The sequence below is a fragment of the Balaenoptera acutorostrata genome, chromosome 5 (assembly GCF_949987535.1).
Source record: "Balaenoptera acutorostrata chromosome 5, mBalAcu1.1, whole genome shotgun sequence".
Taxonomy (NCBI): Eukaryota; Metazoa; Chordata; class Mammalia; order Artiodactyla; family Balaenopteridae; genus Balaenoptera; species Balaenoptera acutorostrata.
The window spans coordinates 42,470,292-42,494,975 of NC_080068.1; the positions used below are offsets into that span (position 1 = coordinate 42,470,292).

General features: G+C 49.7%; 1 protein-coding gene and 1 long non-coding RNA gene across 9 annotated transcripts in view; one reads left to right on the top strand and one right to left on the bottom strand.

Moving 5' to 3' along the window:
• Positions 1-11,563: 11,563 nt before the first annotated feature.
• The window catches only part of LOC130708224 (NUT family member 2G-like), a 59,326-nt gene continuing 46,205 nt past the window's right edge, over positions 11,564-24,684 (bottom strand). For 2 of the 3 annotated variants that reach the window (XM_057546498.1, XM_057546497.1), the window contains exons 2-7: positions 17,672-18,385; positions 16,591-16,719; positions 15,381-15,544; positions 14,630-14,925; positions 14,094-14,210; positions 11,682-13,572 (exon numbers count right to left, since the gene is read on the bottom strand). In XM_057546498.1, coding sequence (XP_057402481.1) covers positions 12,778-13,572; positions 14,094-14,210; positions 14,630-14,925; positions 15,381-15,544; positions 16,591-16,719; positions 17,672-18,357 — 2,187 coding nt within the window. In that variant the 5' untranslated portion in view covers positions 18,358-18,385 and the 3' untranslated portion in view covers positions 11,682-12,777. Of the gene's footprint in view, positions 13,573-14,093; positions 14,211-14,629; positions 14,926-15,380; positions 15,545-16,590; positions 16,720-17,671; positions 18,386-24,684 lie in introns of all 3 variants that reach the window. The other variant, XM_057546496.1, reaches the window with a different exon arrangement.
• LOC130708226 (uncharacterized) overlaps positions 24,277-24,684 on the top strand; it is a 30,682-nt gene continuing 30,274 nt past the window's right edge. For 5 of the 6 annotated variants that reach the window (XR_009008328.1, XR_009008329.1, XR_009008327.1 and 2 more), the window contains exon 1: positions 24,279-24,345. This is a non-coding gene — a long non-coding RNA (uncharacterized LOC130708226). Of the gene's footprint in view, positions 24,346-24,684 lie in introns of all 6 variants that reach the window. The other variant, XR_009008332.1, reaches the window with a different exon arrangement.

A 24,684-nucleotide genomic window follows, 5' to 3' on the forward strand; every position in this document is an offset into this window, starting at 1 on the left:
CTTTCCTGAGCACTTGTTTTTAGATTTCGGTGTGCCTCTGGGTCTGCTCTAGGCAGACGGCTTTTCCTGTCCACCTGCTGTTTCCTGTTTAATGAATAGATTAGAAAAGGAGTTTCCTTTTCCTCTTTGGTGCGGATAAGTTTCAACTCCTGTGTCTTACCGTTCTCCCTCCCTCTGAGTAACACAGAATCTTGTCGCTTTTGCCCAACTGGCATTGATCTGATCGTAGTGAGATGCCCTGTCTTGATGATCCCTTACTGGGTTTCCATGCAGAGGAATCATAATGAAAATAATTAATAGAATTGTTGGTTGGAAAGAGTTGGGATACAATTTTTTAAGAAAGAAAAAACCCTATATCGGTTCTACATTCGGACATGCTAACAGTGGTTTTAAGTTTCTATAGTGTTGACCGGATGCTAGAGGCAAGGTGGGGAAGAGAAAGCTCTTCTGTGTATGGAATTGTTTTTATATATATAATCTATGGATATTTTAAACTCTGTTAGATAGCAGCCTTTGGAAAATCCCCTGTTTGGTCCTGCTTTCTGACCTATCTGCCTTTTCAGGGTAATCTTGTGGCACAAGTGATAGCATTTAAAAGCTTTAGTCTTTTAATTCCTCCTCCTTCCTGCTGCGAGCCCTGAGCTGTCTTCTATGCACTTCTGACTTGTCTACTGTTTGGTCTCTCTGTGTTCTTTGTTACTTGGGTGCAATAGCAACTTCTCTGTGCATTCCATCTTTCTTTCAAGTTGTGTAAAGTTCTTCACTTTTTTTCTCTGAGGGTGTAGGGGGTGGGGGGAGTCAGCATGATTATATTTTAATGTAGAAAATGTGACCTGGATATAAAATGAAGACAAATATTAAATTAAATGGAAGTTACCTAAAGTGACTCTGTATCTTCTAATCAGAAAAGCAATAGCAACAAGCAAATATATAATAATGCACCTCTCTTTGATTGACAGTTTTGAACATCATAACCAGTATTGTGAACCAGCCCCTTGATTCACAATAATATGAACCATGTTCCCTTTACAGGGACATGGCCCATGTTCTGTACCCTCTGCCTTTTAGGCTGCCCTTTCAAGCTCTTTTCCGTAATACCTCTTCCAACAGATTGTAGTTTGATCCAAGGTTGAGAGTTGCTAGGGTGTGGGGTTGTTTGTTTGTTTATTTGTTTGTTTTGCAGATCGTTAGTGGCTGTAAGTTCTCTGAAACTTGAAGTTTTGATTCAGGGTCCACTTAGCATTTTCGAGAGTTACTAAGGTGTTTTATAGCATTCTTTGTTTCAGACATTCTCAGGACCTCTAGAGCCTGTCTGCCATGAATGAAAGAGGGTAATAAATAGAAAATGAAATACATACTGAAGCAAGCCAAAACTTGCTTCAAATAAAATCTGAACTAGATGGTCCAGTATATAAAGGAAACATACTGGTTAAAGCACAGGGATGTGGCATCACGGTGGCCTCCCATTTCGTTCCCCTCTTCAACTCAGAGTGACATTTAGGAGATGGAGAGGAAGAGGCTCAGTCACAGCAAGAGTAGGTAGACCTGGGTTCGGATTCTGGTGCTGCCACTAACTGTATGGTCTTGCTTAGTCATTTAACAGATTTGTGTTCCTTTTAGGGTTATTATAAGGACTAGAGATTTTGCTTTTTATATTGCTTTTTAACTTACGTAAAAAAAAAAAAAGTTTGTTGTATTGGCATGTGTCTATTTCTGTATTCTCTATCCTATTCATTGAACTATGTATCTATCCTTCCACCAATAGCACACTGTCTTACTTATAGCTTTACAGTAGGTCTTTTTTTTTTTTTTTTTTTTTTTAAATTTTATTTATTTATTTATTTAGTTATGGCTGTGTTGGGTCTTCGTTTCTGTGCGAGGGCTCTCTCTAGTTGCGGCAAGTGGGGGCCACTCTTCATCGCGGTGCGTGGGCCTCTCATTATCGCGGCCTCTCTTGTTGCAGAGCACAGGCTCCAGACGCGCAGGCTCAGTAATTGTGGCTCACGGGCCTATTTGCTCCGCGGCATGTGGGATCTTCCCAGACCAGGGCTCGAACCCGTGTCCCCTGCATTGGCAGGCAGATTCTCAACCACTGCGCCACCAGGGAAGCCCTACAGTAGGTCTTAATATCCTCTAACTATATTCTGCTTTCTCAAAATTGTTTTACTTATTCTGGTTCCTTTGCCTTTACCTTTTGTTCATACATTTTAGAATAAGCTTGTCCATGTTGACAAAAAAATTCTGTTGGAAGTTGACCTTTTATTATGTTGAGTCTTCCAATCCATGAATGCGATATGTCTCTCCATTGATTTAGGTCTTGTTTGGTTGTATCATACAGATCCTCTATTAAAATATTTATAATCAAATATTTCATGTTTTGGAAGCATTTTGTATGGCATTGTGTTGTTTTTTTCTTTTTAATTTTTCTTTTTTTACGTTTGTCTGTGTTGGGTCTTCGTTTCTGTGCGAGGGCTTTCTCTAGTTGTGGCGAGTGGGGGCCACTCTTCATCGCGGTGCGCGGGCCTCTCACTGTCGCGGCCTCTCTTGTTGCAGAGCACAGGCTCCAGACGCACAGGCTCAGTAGTAGTGGCTCACGGGCCTAGTCACTCCACGGCATGTGGGATCTTCCCAGACCAGGGCTCGAACCCGTGTCCCCTGCATTGGCAGGCAGATTCTCAACCACTGCGCCACCAGGGAAGCCCCGGCATTGTCTTTTTAGTTTTGGTTTCCAGTTGTTCATTGTTAATATTTGGAAATATGACTAATGTTTTTGTGTTGATCTTGTATCCTGAGACTTTGTTAAAGTAATTGCCACTTATTAATTGCTTCTTAGAGATTTCTTGGGATTTTCTATGCAGACAGTCATGCTATCCATGAGTACAGGCATGCTATCCATGAGTATGGACATGAATATTTCTTCCTTTCTAATCTGTGTGTCTTTCTTTCTTTTTCTTGCCATGCTGCACTGGCTAGTACCTACAGTACTAAGTTGAAAAGCAGAGATGAAAGAGGACATTCTGGCCGCCTTTTGAATTTAGGAGGAAAACATTCATTCTCTCACCATGAAGTATGATGTTCACTGCCGGTTTTTTGTAGATATGCTTTACTGGGTTGAAGTAGAGCCCTTCTATTCCTGAGAGTTTCTGACATGAATGTGTGTTGAAGTTCATCAAATGCTTTTTCTTCATGAATTGATGTGGCCATGTAGATTTTCTTCTTCAATCTATTAATATGGCAAATTACGCTGATGATTTTTGAATAGGAAACCAAGCTTGTGTTCCGAGAATAGACTCCATTTGATCAGAGTGTATTGTTATTTGCTTCCTTCTTCATGTGTTGATTTTATTGTGCAATTTTTTTCCCGTTTCCGTGTGTGAAAGCTTAGACTATTGATCTGAGACCTTCCCTCTTTTCTATTCTAAGCATTTAGTGCCATTCGTTTCCCTCTTAATAATGTTTTATCTGGATCCTTCCACATTTTATGTGTTGTATTTTCATTTTCACTCAGTTCTATTTATCTTAAAAATTTTCCTTGAAATTCCTCTTTAACCATGGATTATTTAGAAGTGTGCATCTTAATTCCCAAATGTTTGGAGGCATTCTACTTGTCGTTCTCATTTTTATACAATTTAAAGCTTAGACTTTGGACACAGTGGAATAAAATGCGATTATGTTTGTTTAGTTATTTTATAGAGGTTCTTCAAATATCACTGGAGTGAAGTTTTCAAATATTAGTTTTCCACAGTAGTTCTCAGTCTTTTGCACTTGTAACCATAAGAGAGTCCCCTAAAAATATGTAACCCTGGCTGCTGGAGCCATGTTTATCAGGGGCAGTTCACAGTCACAGGAATAGTGGGGAGTTTGTGGGTCCCCACTGCACACTTTGTTCTGGGCCAGCACACAGGGATCCAGTAGGGATCCAGGGTCCAGGAGAGGGACCCAAACTTTGGGCTCTGGTGTTTATATTGCAGAATCAGGGAAGCCCAGGTCCCGTGTGGGCAGGAACTAGGACCAGCACTGGGACACACAGGACCCAGGTCCAGTCCCTCTCCATGGAACGAGCACTCAGGCTGAGGGAGGCCCAGCCTCTCTCCTGCTGGTCAGGGCTGAGCCAAGCTGCGGTTGCAGCTGTATTGCTCAGTAGGCCCATGGCTGAATCACCAGCTATGACAGCCGTAAGCCCTGGCTATGGGGAGTGTCCATGAAGTCTTGAGGAAGGCCGGCCTTCCTCCTGCAGGGAGGCAGTCTTGAACAAGTCAGCCCTGCCCTGTCACTACTTCAACAACCCAAATTTTCATTACTCTCTCTTGCTCCCCAACCCCACTCAGATAAAAGCATAGTTTCTCATGGGGTGGCCAACCTTTTATTTTTCAAACATTATCCACATCATTTCATACAAGAAAGGACATTCGAACCCCAATTAACTAAGAAGCACATATTGCAGAATAAGCTCGTTTGCCCTAAAACAAGACCCGTAGCTATTTCCATGGACCATCCTTGATTTCTCCATTTTGCTGCTGAGTAGTGCAAAGTTGGTGCTCAAGAACTCCTTGGATGATGGTGTGCTATCAACAGCTGCTGTGAACGCAAGAAGCTGGCACCCTCAGTGGCTCTATGGGCAGAGGAGTTGAGGAGACAGTAGGTGATGGCTCTGTGCTGTCAGTGAGGGCTGTTTTCTGCCCGCACCCCTTTTAATCCCTTTGTATCCCTACCACCTGAGGAATGAAGGCAGTGATGAGTTATTGGCAGAATTGCCCTGTCTGATAAGAGGGTCACCTGCAAGCCAGAGGGCCCAAATCCTCCCTGGAACACATCACTCCCTACCCACCACTTAACAATTCCCTTCAAACAAAGGTGCAAATTTGTAATAGCTGTACCGTTGAGATATGCAGTCTGTGATTCGGACAATTGTGACTCCTTGCCCTGTTCGTGGAGAAACATGACGTTTTGTAGGGAGAACCCAGGCCAGGTGGCCGAAGTCTCTGTCAAGTCTGTTTCTTCAGCCAATACTTTGATTCAAGTTGAGGGTGGTGGAGATGAGCGGGCCTTCACCATGATAGCCTTTCCCTGGTATCACTGGCCAAGGTTCCCTTTGGTGAATATTACATACAAAACTTCCCCAGCACATGCCTCGCTCTCAGACGATCCGTGGCCACGCTGCTCCTGGGATAAGGCACCTCCTTTGCACACCCCGTGGATGGTGCTCATCTCCTTGATTCTGTGAATGTGTCATTTGTTAAACTATTATTTCTTGAGGCCTGTAAACTATTATTTCTTGATGTCTGTGCAAGTTTCAATTCTGCAATTTCTATTTCATTCTTCTTATGGATTGAAAAACCCTAGTGAAATTCCTCATCTTACAATCTATGCTCCTTAACATTAACCGTAGTCTTCTTAAAGTCCTTGGTCTTGCTCTCTCAAAGGCCCCCTGGGGCTTGATTCCAGTGGGCTGGTGAGGTGGACACCACTGAGCTTGACAACATGCCATACTCCACCCAAGCCTGGAGATCTCCGGTGTCGGGGGGAAAAGGCAGGGGCCGTGAGACAGGAGACAAGAATGGAGGTAAATTCCGGGGTAAAGCCCAGGGAAGAGTCTATATGTCAGTTACAGGTCAGCTATGTGCCCTGTGTCCGAGAAGACGCCCCTCAGCGTGGGTTGACCAGCTGCTCTCAGAGAGAGCGAGGCTCCTGGCCCCGGCTTCTCATGTGATACTGGGGCAGATCCTATGCACAGAGGCTGTGGCCTGCAGGGGGCGTCTATCAGCACCTCTGCAGGGTTGAGGGGCCAAAGGGGGCCATGGGCAACCTCTCCCAGGAGAAGTCACCTGCCCTGGGGCTGGGGCATCAGTCCCTCAGACCCACACCATCTACCTTTCTACCTGGGTTCCAAGCCCAGCAAGGCACAATCCTGACTTCCCCAGTGTAGGATTTCCCCAGTGTGTGACAAGCCAGGCTGTGGCCACCGACCCCGAGGGTATAGTTCAGCAGGGCAAAGCCCATCACTGCCCCCTGGTGAGGCAACTACAACAGAAAGGTGAGCTTTTGAGAGCAAGGGTCAGGAGTCAGTTAGGAGAGGCAGAAACCCAAGAAAGGACCCGTCGCCTGAGCCCACATCCTTGTCCACCTCTGTGGGGTCAGTCAGCCTCCAGTGTCTGCTCTGAGATCACAAGACCCCACAGTACTGGCCATCACAACCACCTGCCTCAGAACAAAACAAGAGGGCACAAGAGCAGGAGGCCCGTATGATAAGCGTGGTCCGTTGAGGAGGTGCTCCCTGGGCCAAGTGAGAAGACATGGCTTCTCAGGGCACAGCTGCCCCCAGACTCAGCATAAATGTCTGGGCTGTGAGCCCATTGGTTCTGGGAAGGGCACCAGCATAAGGTGAACAGATGCTCCATCCTGTGAGGCAGGCAAGCCAGGAGCCCAGCACTGACAGTCAGCCTGCGCTACACCCTCAGGCTTCCCAGGGCAGGAGCCTCGGGGCGGGGGGATGGGGCCTGCCCTGAGGTCACAGCACAGGAGGTTTGCTGCTGGAGGGCCACACACAGGACAGCTGTATAGAATGTGATCAAAGGCTCTCTGGTGCTTCATGCCATTCAAAACCAGGGGCTCTTAAACAGCCCGAGGGTAAGATGCCGCCAAATCCTTGCTGAAATTTCTGAGCCCATCCTCAGATCCCAAATTTTGCCCAGATTGCCAAAAGTTTCCTGGACTTCTGGTCAAGGAGCCGATTCAGCTGGACTGCTCAGTGCACAGCAAGATTGCCAGGACGGGGCCTAGGGATCTTGCCCACACAACCGTCCCTGACATTTGCTCCTGGAGAACCACCTGCCCAGCTACCGACATCTCCTCCTTCCCTCTAATCAGGCTAAATGCAACTGCGAGAAAGGCAACACAAAAGGAGGCAAATGTGGAAACATAAACCCGACAGTGCTGTCTCCCCCAGCCAAGACTAAGAGTCCATGAGTCTACCCACTGCACTCACCTGAAAGCCCCCACATATCACCAGGATCACAGAGAGCACACAGGCCATCAGATACACCTGACCTCAATTTCCTCCTGAGAGAGCACTCAGGGGCCTCCCTGGGATTTGGAGGTGTCAACAATTCACTGCATTGTGACTTATGCCACAGAGCAATTTTGAACAAGGATTATAGTACCAGTAAACTTTAAGCACTGCTTTAAGTCCAATCACTTTCTGTTTAAAGAGAGAGGAATTGGGACTTCCCTGGTGGCGCAGTGGTTGGGAATCCGCCTGCCAATGCAGGGGACATGGGTTTGGTCCCTGGACTGGGAAGATCCCACATGCCGCCGAGCAACTAAGCCCGTGCTCCACAATTACTGAGCCTGCGCTCTAGAGCCCACGAACTACGACTACTGAGCCCGTGTGCCACGACTACTGACGCCCGCGCGCCTAGAGCCCGTGCTCCGCAACAAGAGAAGCCACCGCAATGAGAAGCCTGCTCACCGCGACTAGAGAAAGCCTGCGCACAGCAACGAACACCCAACGCAGCTAGAAACAAATAAATCAATTAATGAATTTGAAAAGAGAGAGAGAGGAATGGAATATTTTAAACAGAGACATAGGAGCCCTTTAAAGGGCAAAAACATGTTGCTTACAGCTTTTCCCATGGAAAAGGAAACAAAAAGTGACTGGGTTTGCTGTGTTCCTTGAATTTGTCTAGTCCTAGCACTAGATAATATTGACGATCTTCACGCTTGATCACAAACAACATGATGCTGTAATATGCAAACTGTTGGTGAAACTTTTTTAATCTCATGATTTACTCTGGAACAATTGTGTTGACATAGGTACTGATGGTGTAAAAGCAAAGGTGGCAGAAGTGCTGGCACCTTAACCCAAATCAAGGAGTAGCACCAAACTGTACTAGTTGTGCTTGTATTCACTATCATACACTTGTATTAACAGTGCCAGGTCCAGTTAAGAATGTTCTGTCTTCAACAGTAAAAATGATTGATGTTAGTAAATCTTGACCATTGAAATTGAATATTTTATAGTGGATGATGAAATTCAACCTACAAACATCACACATCTGTAGAGCAAAGGGAATGGGAAAAAGTTAGATCAGATACTGAGAAAGAGGAAGTGGATGACATGGATGATAGACGTGAAAAATTAGCTAAAATGTAGCACAGAAAAGAAACGGTCAGAAATTATGAATGAGAAATTTAGGGACCTGGAGTCTGCTGGTGGCTTGATTTTGGGCTTTGCAGCCTCCAGAACTGTGAGAACTAAACGTCTGTTGTTTAAGCCACCCAGGCTGTGGTAGTTTGTTATAGTCCCTTGAGCTAACACATATTTTGGTACCAAGAAGTCGCAAATACCTAAATATGTGGACGTGGCCTCGGAATTGGATAGCAGGTAAAGGCTGAAAGAGATTGGAAGTGCATGCTACAAAAAAGCAGAGATCACCATAAAGGCCTTTCAGCCCTTACCTATTCAAAGTGATTCTGGTGATGGCTCAGAAAGGAAAGACGCACACTGGAGAGAAAACCTCCATCTTTGTAGAGAATACAGAAATAATCATGAACAGATAGAAATATGGACGTTAAAGGCTATTCTGGTGAGGTCTCCAACAGAAATGAGGAACACGTTATCAGAAATTGGAGGAGACGCAGTTCTTATTATAAAGTGGCAAAGAACTCGACTGAACTGTGTTCTAGTGTTTTTTGGAAGGTAGACCCTGTGAGTGATGAAACGGAATATTCATCTGAGGAGATCTCTGAACAAAGTTTGGAAGAAGTAGCTTGGTTCCTCCTCACCGCTCACAGTGAAACACGTCAGGAGAGAGAGAAATTGAAGACCAAATTGTTAAGCAAAAAGAAATCAGAACTTAGAGATTTGGAAACTTCTCAGCCTATCCATATTTGAAAGTGAGAACGCTTGTTCTGAAGAAATCTCGAAGGGTGTAGCAGGTGTGCTATTAATTTAATTAGTCATCTCAGCAGAGGCCAGGAATAGAGGATTAAACCAGCAGGGACCCTGCCAGTTTGAACGAAAGGGGACAGAGAAAGCCAGGCAGAATGAGGGAAGGCTGTCAGAATTCTTGGATTCTACAGAATGGGAGACTAGAGCAATTTGGCTGTGAATGTGTACTCCTCTTGAAGAAAAGGGAAGAAGGACCCCAAAGGTGATTCCGAGGTCATCGGGTCTGTCAATCCCACCACAGGCCCAGGGGGCCTCAGTTTCAAAGTGTGAGATTGTCGCCCTCACAGAGAGCCATGGTGTAGGTGGAGGCCCTACAGAGAGCTGCAGTGTGGGTGGCACGCCACCAAGCTGAAGGAGTGGGGCTGCCCCACCGAGCTGTGGGGATGATGTTGCCACCCCAGCGGGCCTGGAGGGCAAAGCATCAAACTAAAGAGGATTATTCTCGTACCTTAAGATCTAATGGGATTGGCCTTGCTAGGCTTTGGACTAGCTTGGAGACTGTCACCCCTTCCTTCTTTCCTATTTCTTCCTTTTGGAGTAGGGATGTCTATTCTATACCAGTCCCAACATGGTATTTGGAAACACTTAACTTGTTTGGGTCACAGATTTACAGCTACAGAGGAATTTTGCCTCAGGATGAATAGTACCTCCTGTCTCACCCATATGTGATTTAGATGGTGTTTAGATCAGACTTTGGACTTTAAATTTTACAGTTGATGTTGGAATGAGTTAAGGCTTTTGAGGCTGTGGGGATAGAATGAATGTATGTTGCATACAATAAGGACACGAATTTTGGGTCCCAGGGGCAGAATGCTATGGACGTATATCCCCCCCACCAATTCTTATGTTGAAGCCCTACCCTTCAATGTATTTGGGGATAGGGCCTTTGGGAGGTAATTAGGGCATGGGAATGGAGCTTTCATAATGGGTTTAGTGCCCTTAAAAGAAAAGACACAAGAGGGACCCCTCTTTCTCTCTGCCACGTGAGGACGCAGTAAGAAGACAACCATCTGAAAAGTAGGAAGAGCGCTCTCACCAGGAACTGAATATGGCACCTTGATCTTGGACTTGCAACCTTCAGAACTGTTAAGAAAGTACCGTCTGTTTTTCAAGCCACCAGGTCTATGGCATTTTGTTATAGCCGTCCAAGCTGATGAAGACACAGAGAATATATAAGATGGTCTAATATACATATATCCAGGGTTCTAGAAGTAGAGACAGGAGAGAATGAGTAGAAGTAACATTTGAAAAAGATAATATTATGTTCTAGATGAGATGAAGAATGTGGATTATCAGTTAATGAAGCAAAATAGATCACATGGAGGATACATTTTTTTAACCTGAAACTAATCACACGTCAAGAAACTGGAGAACACAAAAGACAACAGACAGTCTTACGAAAAACAGTCAGCAAGGAAACTGATCACCCACCATGAAAGGGTGTATTGATGGCATAATTTGAAAAAACAGTAACAAAAGCCATATTCGATGGAATAAATATTCAGAGTTCTGAAAGGAAAAACTTTTCCTCTGGAACTGATTACCCTGTCACATTATAATTTATAAAAGTTCACCAACAAGGGAACTGATAAAATATTTTTAATGTATGCATACAATGCAAAAGTATAAATAATTAAAAAGTTAAAGAACATCTAATATATCCATTTTTCTTAAAGTAAGAATGTTGAAAGAAGAAGGCAAAGGCAATATGATTTACATGACACCATATATAACCAAAAATATTGTTATTATACATAATTTTGATTATCTACAGCTCTGCTAAAAGCATAAACATTTTTATAAGATGGATATATACCAAGTTCTTGATGGTAGCTATCTTTCTCATTGTTGGTGAGAGGTGTAAAATGGGACAACCCTTACGGAAAACAATATGAAGTTTCCTCAAAAAATTACAAATATAACTACCATGTGATCCAGCAGTCCCACTTCTGGGTATGTATCCAAAAGAATTCAAAGCAGGATCTCAAAGAGATCTTTGCACACCCACATTCGTCGTAGCATTCTCCAAAATACCCAAGACGTGAAGAAACCCAAATGTCCATCAACAGATGAAGGGATAATGGGGTCTATAAACACAAGGAAGTATTTCCTTCCTTGCAATAAAAGGAAACCATGTCTCATGCTACAACATGGATAAACCTCTAAGACATTATGCTAAGTGAAATAAGCCACTCCTAAAAGGACATATCATAGCCACTCACAGGAAGTATGTACAGTAGTGAAAATCATAGAAACATGCAAAGGTGACTGTCAAGATCTCAGGGAGGAGGAGGGAGAATTAGGGAGTCTCTGCTGTCCCAACCCCCGCCTGGGTCCTGGGGAAGGAATCAGAACTCAGAACCGGGAGAAGAGGCTTTGGCCAGCAGGGAAGGGGGGGGTGAGGCCCAGGGCGGGTCCACAAAGGATCAGAGCATCTGAGTGCATTAGGAGGAAGGGGCTTCAGAGGTGGGCCAGCACAGGCCGTGACGGGGGCTAAGCAGGCTGCGAGGGGGGGCAGTTCAGGGAGACAGCAGGGGTCTGCTCCCTGCCCCTCATTGTTTGCTCGTCTCACCCTTAGGAGCGGGTCATTTCCCCAGCTCTGATGATTCAAAGCCTCTGCCGGCAAGCACAGGACGGTGACTGAGGCCTCTACACTCCTCAGCATGGATCCCAGCTCCCACCCAGATCTGGGGCCACAGACACCTCTCCCCCACCCCTGCTGCCCCTGTGAGCAAGCTGTTCTTGGGAAACACGGTCATAGTTTGTCAGGAGGAACTGTTTTCTATGGCAATACAAATCAGTGTTGATACCAATACACACACATGACCAGCCATGGGTGGAAAGGGAAGGGACAGTAGTTCTGGGGTGTCTTTGCACACCCCTAGGCCCCTAAGGCCAGTCCCCACAGCCACAGCCAGATGGGTCCTCCTCCCTCAGTTGAAAGAGATGCTGCTGCACAGAAATCCCACAAGTCCCACAAAGGGGCGCCACTGTCACTACCCTTATACACACCTGTAACAGGTGCCCCATGAATTTCCCTCTGCCCATTCCCCTTATTGCATCCTCATTGGGATTAAGAGGTAGCTGCCTCAACCACGCTCCACATTGCAGTAATCCCAGTGGGACTAGAGAACGCTCCCGCTACGACCAGGCAGACAGTCCTGTCCCCATGGCCAAGACTTTTCCTCTCTGGTCAGGCCACCCACACAGGAAACCCTGGATGAGCGGAGGGTCACCCCAGCGCCATCGCCTGGCCACTTCAGGGAAGCAGAGAGAAGCTCCATAAAGACAAGGGCTGTCTCCAGGCTCCGTCCTAGAAACTGGTTAGTGTCCAGAGGGCTGAGAGGCACAAAAGCAGCTCTCCCTCCCCAGACGGTTCAGGGATGCAGAAGATGCTACAGATGCCCCAGAAGGCCCCTAGCCAAGCAGGCTTTAGAGAAGGGGATGATGAGGGGGTCCCTGGGGAAAGTGAGAGCTGTGCGTTCCCAGGGGCAGCCTGAGGAGTCCTTGTCTATGTGGAGGAAAGGTTTGGCCACCTGTAGATCCATAGCTCCTGTGACCTCCCTCACCCTTCCTTCCTCTCAGGATCGCTCTCTGTGGAGCAGCTCCACACGAACAAGATAACAGTGGCCTGAGAGCATTTCCCACCAAAACTATCTTTATTCACAATTTTCATACATCACTCCAAAGGTCCTGCCCACACCCACCTCCCCCACCTCCCTAACCCCCCACAATCCCAGGATCAGCTCTGGGGTGAGGAGGAGCCCCTAGGCTCCCCTGGGGGCCGCCCTGGGGGGCTCGCCCTGGAGGGCCGGCCCGGCTGTTCCCTACTGGCTGCAGCGCTTCCTCTTCCTGTTCCTCCTCTTCCCTATGACAAACGGGTCACGCTTTCTCTTTCCCGGCTGTGAGGGGCGAGCCAGCCCCAGAGCCAAGGCTGGCCTCGCAGAGACCCCGTGGGCAGCCCCGGGGATGGGCAGCTTCTCAGCAGCGGCTGGGCGCCCACCCAGAGCCCGCTTCCTCGACTTGGGAGCGGCTGGTGGAGCTGGGCTGAGGCCCCTTCTCTGAGGGGAGGGGGCCTGGGGAGCACTCTGGGCCCCCCAACCTCCAGGGGAGGCCAGGCCTGAAGCAGGGGCAGGACTCTGGGACAGCTGGCAAGGCGGCAGGCTGGGCAGAGAGGCCAAGAGGGAGGCCAGGCTGGGGAACGCCTCCTCGTCCTCACTGGCCGCGTCCCTGGGCCCTCGGGCCTCCCGAACAGGAGACGCCTCTCTGATAACAGACGCATCCCTGGGTCCCAGTCGAGGGCCAGTGCGCCTTTGACCCTGGGGAGAGGAGGGCCGCCCGGCCCGGGATGGAGAGACCTCCTGACGTCCTCGAGAGGGAACAAAGACTTTGGGCCCGAACGGGCCAGTGTCTGCTCGGTTGGGCCTATGAAGAGCCTCAAAATCAATCTCTGGTGGGCAGGCTTCATCACTGACCCCTCGATGGCGGTCTTGGTCGTGCCTCTGGGCACCTTGGCCAGCGTGGGACTCAGAAGGACTTGAGCCCATTCCGGGTGCACTGTGGCTCGGGGCTGCCAGCCCACCCTCGTCCTCTTTCAAGGCCAGGACTCGTTTCTGCACCAGCTGGTAGGAGGGAGGAGGACAGTGACGGCTCCACGCGCACGTGTGAGAGGAGGAGCACTGGGCAGTGGGACAATGGCCCTGGGGGGGAGGAGGGGACGGGTGACCCCAGGACTAGACTCCAAATACAGACACGGTGGCATTCCTGCCATCCTCCTGCACCTTATTCCCAGCTGTGTGTCCTTCCCTCCGCTCCCGGCTCCCCATCCTCTCCTTCCTATCACCCTGCGCTGCACCCACCCCAGAGAGGGCCCTTCCCCATGCCAGGCCTCCGAGGCAGGGAAGGGACGGACAGAGCCATGTGGGCCTCCTGCTCTGGGGCCCTACCTCTCCCCTGCTCACTGGGGTCCCTCCGTGCCCTGGTCTTCCTGGGTGTCCCTTGTCTCCCCTGTTCTACCTGCGATCCCTCCCTCCTCTGGCTCCCCTGGGCCACCTGGTTTCCCCTGTCCCCTGGATCACCTGGGGTCCCCCCTCCCCTGGAGTCCCCTGGCTCCCTAAGTGTCCCTCTCCCTCCCCTGGCTCACTTCTTCAGGGGTGAGTCCTTCCTCCTGCTTCAGCTCCTCAGCAAGGGCCGAGAGATCCAGCTGTGGGTCTGGGGAAGACAATTCTGCCGGGACTCGAGGATGAATGACTGCCTCCACCTCGGACAGAAAGAAGAGGCTGTGAGCATCCTTGGCCAGGAGTGGCCTGTGACACAAGAAGACCAGGAGGGAAAGTGAAAAGCAGAGACCCACCCCCACTCTCCTCCACAAGGCGGGGATGGTCAGCACACACACACACACACACACACACACACACACACACACACACACACAAACATGCACATACACAGTCACACACAAAAGAGCACATATACAGATGCACATACACAGACACACAAAGGCATACACACAGACACAAACATATACACACATACACCTGCGTAAACCTCCCCTAACACCAGGCTCAGGAACAAGGAGCTGAGCTTAAGTCCCATCGGCCTGAGCAGAACCCAGATCTTGGGTGCTGAGAGTTCCATGCCCTGGCATCTTGTAGACCCCAGGCTCCAGGCCCAGCCTACCTTGGTGACAGAGTGTTCCCGGGAACGCAGCTCGTCAGTGTAGCTCAAGAGACACGGGTCCAAGTAGGTGTCGTCCTCTTCCTGCTTCAGCTCATTTCCGTCCTTTCCACATTCTTCATGTGACTTGCCTGGGGCTGAGTGGACGGGCCCCACCAGCGCCTCCATCCTGTCCACATCCTCCCTCACAGCCTCGGGGGGAATCTCCTTGGGCGCCTTGGGCTCCGGGTTCCCCTGGGATCTGTGTGGCTTCGGGTGCGAGGGCTGGGCCCTGCGGCCGGACATCCTGGGAGCACAGGCTGAGGCAGAGCAGGAGGAAGGGAAGGAAGGTGAGGGACTCCCAGTCCACCTCCTGACCACCGAGCGCACGTTGGTGAGGGCATTGTTTGGGGGACGTTGATGTGGGTGTGGGAGGGGTCAGGACCATCTGAAGCCTCATGCACAGTTGGAGAGGGGAGGTTAGGGGGTCATCTAAGAGGGTCACAAGTAAGGAAGTGGGGAACCTCCAATTTTCTAGGGGTCTCCCCATCAAGCCCACTTCTTCGGCAGACTTAGTGTGGGGTCCTTTGACAGGGAGGTGTGAGAGGAGTTATAAAACTGACCAAGTCAATACCCCGTAGTGACAAAGGGCAGCTGAGACCCCACCCCCACCCCCCCCCCGCCTCGGTGGCTGTTTTGGTTGAAAGACCAATGCCCCTGTCTTGAAAGAAAAGGATCCACATGGGGACGGTGGCCAACCCTAGGCCCCTGTTACCTGTGCCTTCAGCTCCAGTGGGAACCTGGGTGCCTGGCTGAAGGCCCACTTTCGGGGCTGGGGGCCCCCGAGGATCCAGCTTCGGTGGGGCTGGAGGAGGCAGGTCCTGCATCCACTGCAAATTCTGAATGTGCATCTCCTCCTCGGCCGCAAATTCCATGAACCTGGGGGGTGACGGAGACACAGGCCACCCTGAGAAAAAGGCCTGGGTTCTGGAGCCCCACAAAGGCAGCCAAGACTGAGGCAGTGGGAGAGGACGTGCCTTGGGGCCGTCAGGGCCCTGTGAGGTGCTGTCCGCAGCAGAGAGCTGCTCCTGGAAGCGATAACAAGATCTGGGACCCTTCCTGCCTCACCAGCACTGGAGGGCATTCAACAGCACAGACCCAGGTCGCTGAATTGAACCAGGTCAACGGGACACATGGCTGACCCAGGGGGCACCCTCCTCATGCCCCCGTCCCCATCCAGAACCACATGAAGGGCTGACAGCCAGAGGCTGGAACAGGCATGTGTTCCCCACAGGGGTCCTTGCCCGAATCCAGGACCCTGGGCTAGGACTGAGCCTCCTGGAACATAGACCTGGAGACAGGGCCCAGGAGAGGCTGGACGATGTGGATGCTGAGCTTAGAGGAGAGGCCTTCCCTTCCTGTGAGAGGCGCTCGTTTGTTTGCTTTTGTTTCTTAAACCAAGGGGATTACCATGGAGCAAACACTGGAAGGGCCGGAGACCCTTGGGCCGACGACAGCTGGCTTCCCCAGCCTCTTCAGGGATGCCAGGGTACCCACTCAGGGCACTTTTCATGAGGAGAGGTGGTCCCAAATCTATGTTAGTGGCCGCCAGCCACCCACCACTAAGGAAGCAGCAGGCTGGCGGGTGGAGCTCTTTCCCCGGCCCAGCCCATATGGCCGGAGTTGGACCCCTACTGGACTCACAGCTTCACCCTGCCCCGTCCTGAGACCTTCATGTCAAGGTAAGGGTAGGTCAAAATCAGGGGAGGGCAGAGCTCCTGGTGGAGGAAGGACAGAAGTCTCAAACTCTCCAGGTGAAGGAGGGGTTTCTGGGGGACAGTAGGGCCCCTGGGCTGCGGGGACCCTGTGCTGGGTGACAGCCCTTCTCCTCTGTCCTCTCTGATGAGCACCCCCACGGCCAGATCCTGCCCTCACCCACTCGCCTCACCCTCCACGCAGCCCCTGGGCCCAGGACGCTGACTCACTTTTGCGCCGTCTCGTAGTAGATCATCCGGTCAAGGTTGCTCCTGCGCCGCCATTCCTGCACGGCCCTCCGCAGTCCCTCCTCCAGCGGCATGGTGGGATTCAGGTGGGCCAGGGATCGAAGCACTGGGCTGTAAGCCCTCGGGGTCAGTCTCCGGGACCAGCCCAGCCCCCACCTGCCTGACCCCACCCGCCAATGTACCCACACATCACTCAACCCAGCATGACTGAGCAACAGGAGGGTGAGAGGCAGGTGTCTGGGAGGGTAAAGACAAGCCTTCCCGGCCACTGCTGTCACCGCCTCACACTCACTCAAGGATGACCATCCACTCCCAGGCTAGAGCTGGGACATTGTGCCTTGGGGAGCTCTTTTCCTCCTCAAGGCTGCATTTTCATCATAAAAATCACTATCATCAATGAGGCGTGGCATGTGCCAAGCAATCTGCTAACACTTCATAGATTAGCCCAAGGCGTCTTCTGCACAGTCCTCTGAGTGAAGTGTAATTGTCCCCTTTTTACGAGGGACCGGAGGTTTAGGATGGAAATGCCTGCCAGGCTCACAACTCTAGTGGGAGAGAGCCCACGCCCTTAGGAGAGCTCTACCATCACCCTGTTCCTAGTGGAATTCTCCACAACGAAGTGGAGGCATGCATAAAGCGCTCTCCTGGGCCCCGCGCTCCTCCCCCTCCTCTGAAGTGACCTCCCCCGGCCACGTACACGCAAGTCCTGTATGAAGGAGACGGCACCACAGGAGAGGGCGGCATCCACTCCTTGGCTCCTCACCTTACACCACGGCCCTCTCTGACTGCAAGTCTTCAGTCCACATTACCATGAGAATCATGGAAGAGCAAGCTGGCCAGACTCACAGGGTGGTGGGGCCAGTTGAGATAGGGCACATGTCAGTCCTGATGTCACGGACTGGCAGGCCCACCCATGTGACCGACAGTGTGCCTTCTCATAGCACGGACATCGCCCTCACACCTTCCTTCCAGTATCCCTAGAAACCTAACGTGCGAGTCCACCCCCAGTTCCTCTTCATCTAAAAGCTCCCATAAGCTCAGCACCCCCTGAGCGTTCACTCACACGAGAAAGCAGGAAAAAGCTTCTGCATCAGGACTCAGGCAAAAGTGTCTCCGGGCCAGGGGCTTGACGTGCTGCCAACGTAGGAAGTTACTGTACTCGCTCTTGGTGTTAGAGGAGCCATCCTGCGAGGCGTTGGACTGGTTGGTGGCCAGGCGGCCCTCCCTGGAAGTGCCATGTGGCCATGGCCCAGGGTTCACTGGGCGAATGATAGGGGCCGGCTGGGCAGCTGGTGGTGGAGCTTGAGGAGGAAAGCCTGGGGTCCAGCCTCCCTTGCCAGCCTGACTAACTCCAACAGCTGAAGCAGTCACAACGGTCCCCATCACAGGGGTTGCTATGAATACGGGTGCAGGACATGCAGCACTCCTGCTGAGGGCCCCTGGAGCGCTCCAGTTGAGGGGGGCCTGAGTAACGACAAAGGTCTGAGTCTGGGGGGCCTCCACTGTCCTCCCTTGTGACCTGACTTGGACAGTGAGGTTGCAAGCCCCAGGGGCACTGGGGCCACGGCCACCATTAGCCACCATAGGCGTCCTGGGGAAAGCTGGCAGCAGCAGGCTGCTGCCAGGAGGGAATGCTGGGGTGATGGGACGTGGCCGGTGCTGCTGCCAGGGTGGCCGGTGCTGGGCGCCAGGAATGGGTGGAGGGAAGGGCACTGCCGTGAAAGTAGACAAGGAGGCACCGGCGTTCATGGTCACATCCGTTCCCAGCACTGGAATGCTGTTGAGGCAAAGGAAAGGAGTGAATGGAGGAGGAGAATGGGCAAGTGGGACTGAGGCTTTCTGTGGCATCAGAGTGTTAATCTCCACAGGTGAGGGACACTTGGACAAGGGAAACTGTGCAGCGTGCAAATGTCTTCAAGTGATTTTCATGCCCTGACCTCCAGTTGAGAATTATCCCACTGGTGACCCCGCGCCCATCCACCAAGGTCCCTGACCCCTGTCTGCCGAGAAGAAATCGCCTCAGCAAGCACTGACTTGGAGAGCCTCCCTAAGGCACCCCCTGGCACCTAAGCCTCACAGGCTGTCTCCCAAGATCTGGAACTGTGTGGACATCCGCTCTGTGAGAAATGCCCCTCAGCCGGCGTACTAGCAGGTAGGGACCTTCTCCAAGGTAAGTTCTAGGCACCCAAAAGCCCTTTGTGGACAGGTATTGTGTAAAATATTAGGGCCCCACCTCCTCCTCAGTCCTCCTTTTCCTGATGCTCAGTAGAAATCCCCTCTTTCTTTCCTAGCCTCACAAAACAAAACAAAATGCTGGAAAATAGCTCTCTAATGGAATCCTGATACAAACCCATAACACTGGCCCAGAATGCACCTGCATCTCAGAACAACCCACAGCAGACACGTAACATGGGCCAGGTCCTGCCACCCCCTCCCCAGTGCCCAGAGTCACTGTCCTCACTCAGGAGTTCTGTTCCTAGGAGGCGGGGGTGGGGGGAGTGGTGTGTGAGAAGTAGGCGCGTGTCCCTTAGATTCTGTCATTTCACAGCCAGTGATGGCTGCAGAGGATTAAACAAGGGCCAGGGAATTGTCATGTTACATTGGTCATGGGAGTACAGGCTGCCTGTGGTCCTTCCCCCTCCAGCTCCCAATAACGGAAAGACAATCTGAGAAGCAGGCAGAAGCCAGTTGCCATGGCGATCAAGTTGTCTGGATCACATCCCTGTTCAGGAGAACAAGGTACACACCACGGTGCACCTAATTAACCAGAACAGGTGTCATAGGACGTTTAATAAGAACACGGAAGATCGTCTTCCTGCCCCTGGGCTACACTCCTTCCCCCTTTAAAAGAGGAAGCAGCCTTCACAGACATTCCACCCGAAACAACCCCACTCCACATCTGTCCCCTGTCCATGAAGGAGTGACAGGAAATATGAACAAACTCTTCCTCTCAAGGCAGCCTGAGGGTCCACCATGAGATACTGGACGAGATGAAGCAGGTCTGAAGTACTGCGATTCCACAAAAGGAAGAACAATTCAGAGCAACTCAGGAACCTGAGCCCTCTCTTGGCTGAAGTTACACGTTGCCCATCCCCTGTTGAATCCAAAGCAACAGTTGCCTGAACTGAGAAGTGAGCTCTGGGCTGGGAGGAGTGGACGAGGTGTGGGCTGCGGCAGTTAGAGTAACCTCCTGCCTAGCTCTCGGAGAGGACACTTCACTGCAGGTGTGGCCACACACAGCCCCACTGAATAGTTTTCTCACCAAGACCATCTCTCCCCACGGCCCCCTTAGATACAGTACGCTCCTGTTCAAATCCCTTAGAAAGGTACGGTGAGGCAAGCTTCAGGTGCCTCAGGAACACAAGACAGGTCTAGGCTTTCCTCATGACCCTCCCTGTGTCACCACCAGGACATCACACACATCCTTACACACACGTTTCAAAGTGGCTTGTCTCCCTTCTAGAAAGAATCAACCTGCCTGCTGCCATCCTTTCTCCATAGCCAGGGCAATTCCTCTTGATCCACCTCCAATGACCCCTCCTCCCCAGTGCAGTCTCAGGTTTCTTCAGGCTCCCCAGTCTCCCCAGGTGAAATGTCCTCGTGTGTCCAGTGCTCTCTTCTCCCTCTACTTCAGTCCAACTGTGTGCCCACCGTGAAGTGTCACGTGTGAACCCGAAGGATGGGAGGGATGGCAGGGTCTCTGAGAAGACACCCCCAGCCTATATAGGCTTACCTCCTTCTGAAGCCATCCTGCAGGCTTGGGCACGGACTACTGCTGCCTGGTAGCCTCAATGAGAAAAGTCAAGACCAGGACCCAGAGAGCGACCTGCTTCAACAGACGCTCAGGATCCAACTGAAGGAGGGGCAGCTTTGAGTCATAACAGTAGAATGTGGCTGAAACGTTCTGCAGTGGGGGAGGGGCAGAGGGCACGTGGGTCTGGGTAGGGTGGGGGTGGGGAGACATTCCACGAGGGCTCTGGCAGGTAGGCAAGAACCGGAAGTTCCTTCCACCTCACACAGTGGCAACACAATTGGCATGTGCCTCTTTACGCAGTTTATAGATTGTTTTTTTGATTCACGGCACCGAGGTTGGACTTGACGGTCCCTTCCTTTCACTTCTTTTTCCATCAACCTAGTTTTGTGTCCCTCAACACACTCTGCTTCCTACCTGGCTCTTGACTTACTTCAACAGAGACTAGACTTTCTGAACAAAATTCAGAACTGTTAGTCTGATAAACACTTGGGTATTTATGGCCACATGGAACTGAGTATTTGAAATTAGGATTGTCTCAGCAGATCCAGTGTCTTTGACTGCTGTACGTACATCACTCCTAAGGGAGTGGTCCTTGTGCTCCAACCAACATCCAGCAGGACCAGCCTTACTAATGACCCTTTGTGCTGGAAAGCCCCCGTCCATCAAAAAACCGTCATGCAGCCCCCAGGTCCAAGACCAGAATTCACTAAATGTCTTTCTCATAGTATTCCATGGTTGTAAAAGATTTAGTTTTGTACCTTTTAAATGATTTTAGTATAATATTTTAAGCGAGCAACACCTTCTCATGGTTCAAAATTAAATTGTGCAAAATGGAATATGCAGTGGCGAGTCCTCCTCCCACCTCTTTCCCCTGTCAACCCAATCCTCTTTCCCGGAGGAAACCAGTGTTATCTCTTTCACTAAAATCTTCCCAGAGATACGTCATGCAACTAAAAACGAAGGCAATCTGTTTTCAGTTTTTAAAATGCCTTCATTTTTTTTTCTAGATGAAAATTCATATATGTTCCAATATATCTGAGGATATTTTCAATGATTGTCTTTGTACGGGTATCGTGGCTCCTCTGTTTCTGCACTAGATTCCTAGAACAAGACTTTCTAGTCTCTTAAATTTCAACGCACCTGAAAGAATAGGGTGGCTCGATCTAGTAAAGAAAAGCAACAAATGCCTAACTGAATTTGACTTTTGAATTTCACATAAACCATGAATTCATTTTTAGTACAACTTTGTCCCATGCAACATTTTGGACATAGTTTTATTGCAAATTCTTTCCCTGTTTATCTGAAATTTAGATTTAACTCGAAATCTGTATTTTATCTGGCAACACTACCAAAAAAGCAGAACATACTAAGCTATTATCAGTTACTCATCCTTATGACAAAGAGAACTTGGAGTGATGAGACTCAAGTGTGCACCTTGGCTCCAACAGAAAACACAACTGTAAACATACACACACTCTGCAGGCTCTTTGGATGAAATGGATTTGGAAGAGCCATCATATAGCACTGAACATCTTGGCTTAGTAGGGGTAAGGACAGAAGTAAGGAACAAGAAGGCAGAAAGTCTTCTTCTCTTTCCTTATGTTAAAGGGACTAAACATCCTAGAGCCCTGGTTTTTCTAGGTGTTAAAAGTCCACTACCCATGAGATGGATGTGCACCTTGACACAATGCCAAGAGTTTATCCACCAGTGTCCAATCCCCATTCAGACAAGCCCACTTCCATCTAAATCCCAGCCTGCAAGCCCTGCTTACAAGTTTGTTCATTTCCTGTCTGCATTACATACACTTGCTCTTTACCATCTAGGCTCATCGTTGCATATGGCCCCAGCTGCATGGGAATCATGGTAGCATTCCTTTTACAAAACTTGTTTGATTATTATTTTCATATTGAGAATCCATGTCAGTCAGGTAACCACTATCAAAATGATATGAAAGAGTATTCGTGTTTTGTGTCGTGAGAAGAGAGGACTGTTAGGAAACTTGTCAAGGGAGATGAAGGCTGAAAACCTCAGAGGATGGCAACCAAATCTCTTGCGAGACGAGATTCTCTCACTGCTGTAGCTGCAGTAGAACTCCAACTGATTGTGGGGTGTTGGGGAAGGAAACAGAGGTTTAGAAGGACTGTTCCACAGGGTGAAAAAGACTCCTGTTGGTGTTTAAGAAGTTCCTTGCCCCTTGTCAGGAAAAACTGACTCAGAAGAAGATAAGAAGATAAGGTGAGAATATTTCAAGCAACATCATGGTGAAACTTTATATCTAAAGAAACTTTAGACATAAAGTTTCTAAATGAACTTTATATCTAAAGAAACTCCTGTCGGGGACTGAAAAAAATAAACAGTTTGGGAATATCGCTCAGTACTGGAGCTTTTACAATGAAGGAAAACTCATATGATTTTCAACCAATAACTTCATACTAGAGGGATGGTGAGGCAAAATATCGTACCCAGGCACTCGAGAAAGGCAGGCTTCCTTGTTGCTTCCTCCCTTTGTTCAGTCATTCAACCAGTTATTTACAAGATTCTCACTCATAATTCTGATACAGTATTTGAAAGACTCTTCTCAAGGCCACTGATACAAAAATTGCACTGTGCAAAAATTAGCCAGTCCCAATTCTGCAATCACTTTGGTAATACTTCAAAATCCTACACCCCAGGGACAGAGATAATCAAATTAGCCCAAATGTAATTTGGGAAGAGCAGTCACAGAAGGGAGTATCTAAAAGTCCTTTGGATCATGATCTCTGACTATTCCTGCACAGAGGCTGCAGGCAGGCATTGACTACTGAGAAAAAACAACTCTGGACATGCATCACAAGCCTCAGAAGACAGTTCATCTTCCACTCAATCACGAAACATTAAAGAAACGAAGAGATACCATGTTTGTGTCTTGTGGAGTTTTCAAGTCTGTGCACTTGGAGGCGCTTAGTGCTGTTAGATGTGAGGGGTCTTCAGAGGCATCCTGTTGAGTGAGAAATGCTCTAATCTTGCAATTGACCGGAAAGAGGATCTGATGATTGAAGTTTCTTTGGGAAGTATTACAAAGTCAGGTCAGTAAGTTGATCCCGCTACTATTTTTGTTGTTGTTGTTGTTTTTAATGCCAACTGAAAGTCTGCAAGATATTACAAAAAAGGAGGGAGGGAAAGTAAAATTGTTCCCATACTACCTGCTGTGTTGAAATTGGCCCAGATTGTCCACTCTCTCTCAAAGTTATTTAAAAAAAAAAAAAAAAACCGTACAAAGGAAACACCTGTGAATCAACATTTATTGAAAAACCTCCATGTATTAAATACACTGAGAAAAAATATTCTAGTAGAGTAAATGCGTTTGGAAAAACTCTAGGAACGGAGTCAGGAGACAGTATCTTAAGAGTGTTTCCCAGGTCTGAATTCTTTGCTAGAATTGTTCTTTAACGGAAACTTCAGGCTTGCTAGGAAAAAGGACCTACTGTTTTTTGAAAGGCATAAACAAGAACCAAGGAACTGCAGTCCAAAGGGCATGAAAGCACTTGCCCCAATTGGAGGCTACTGTGCTTAGAGCGGAGCTCTCCAGAACTCTTTGTAGCTAAGTGCATGGGTTTCACGTGTGCAATAGAAAAATCACGAGTGCACATCTCACAAGAGCTGGTTTTAAGAAGAGACCAGCACAAAAGTTCCCGGCGGGGAGCGTCGCCAGAGCCGCTCCGCAGCGTGCCCGACACTCCACCTCTCTCCTCTCTGGCAGAGAGCTGCAGGACCAGATGCCCGCGTGCCCCGCGCCTGCACGCCCGCGCACGCCCACTGGGGCGGGGCTCTCGGGCACGCGGACCGCCGTCCTCCCACGGCTCCTGGCGTCTATTGGGGCAGTTGGCTCCGCTCCGGAAGACAGGAGCGCATGCGCGAGCGCGGAGGGTGGGGCCCCAACGGCCGTCCGGCGGGGGCGGGGCCTGTCATGGCGGCCTCGAGAGTCAATTCCAGGAACCCTGAGGTAAGGGGTACGGGGACTTTTCACCCCTCAGGTGTCACCGCTCTGCGCTGTTGTTCACCCTGTGGGTTATTTGTGCCCTTGTCCGTGTAAGGAGACTCCCCACAATGTGGATTCACGCCCCCATAGAGCTCGATTCCCTTGAGGGGTTTACCCCAGGGTTATTGGCACCGCTGGGGAGCCGGCTGCATGAAGGGTTCAGTGATTGCGGGGCCTACAGTGGGGGGTCAATAGTGTGTGTGAGCTATTAAACAGGTGCCCAGGTGCCCAGGTGCCGTTCTAGGCTGCGCGTTCTGAAGAGTACAAAAGCTAGAGGGACGTTCTTGCGAGTTGAAAACCCTC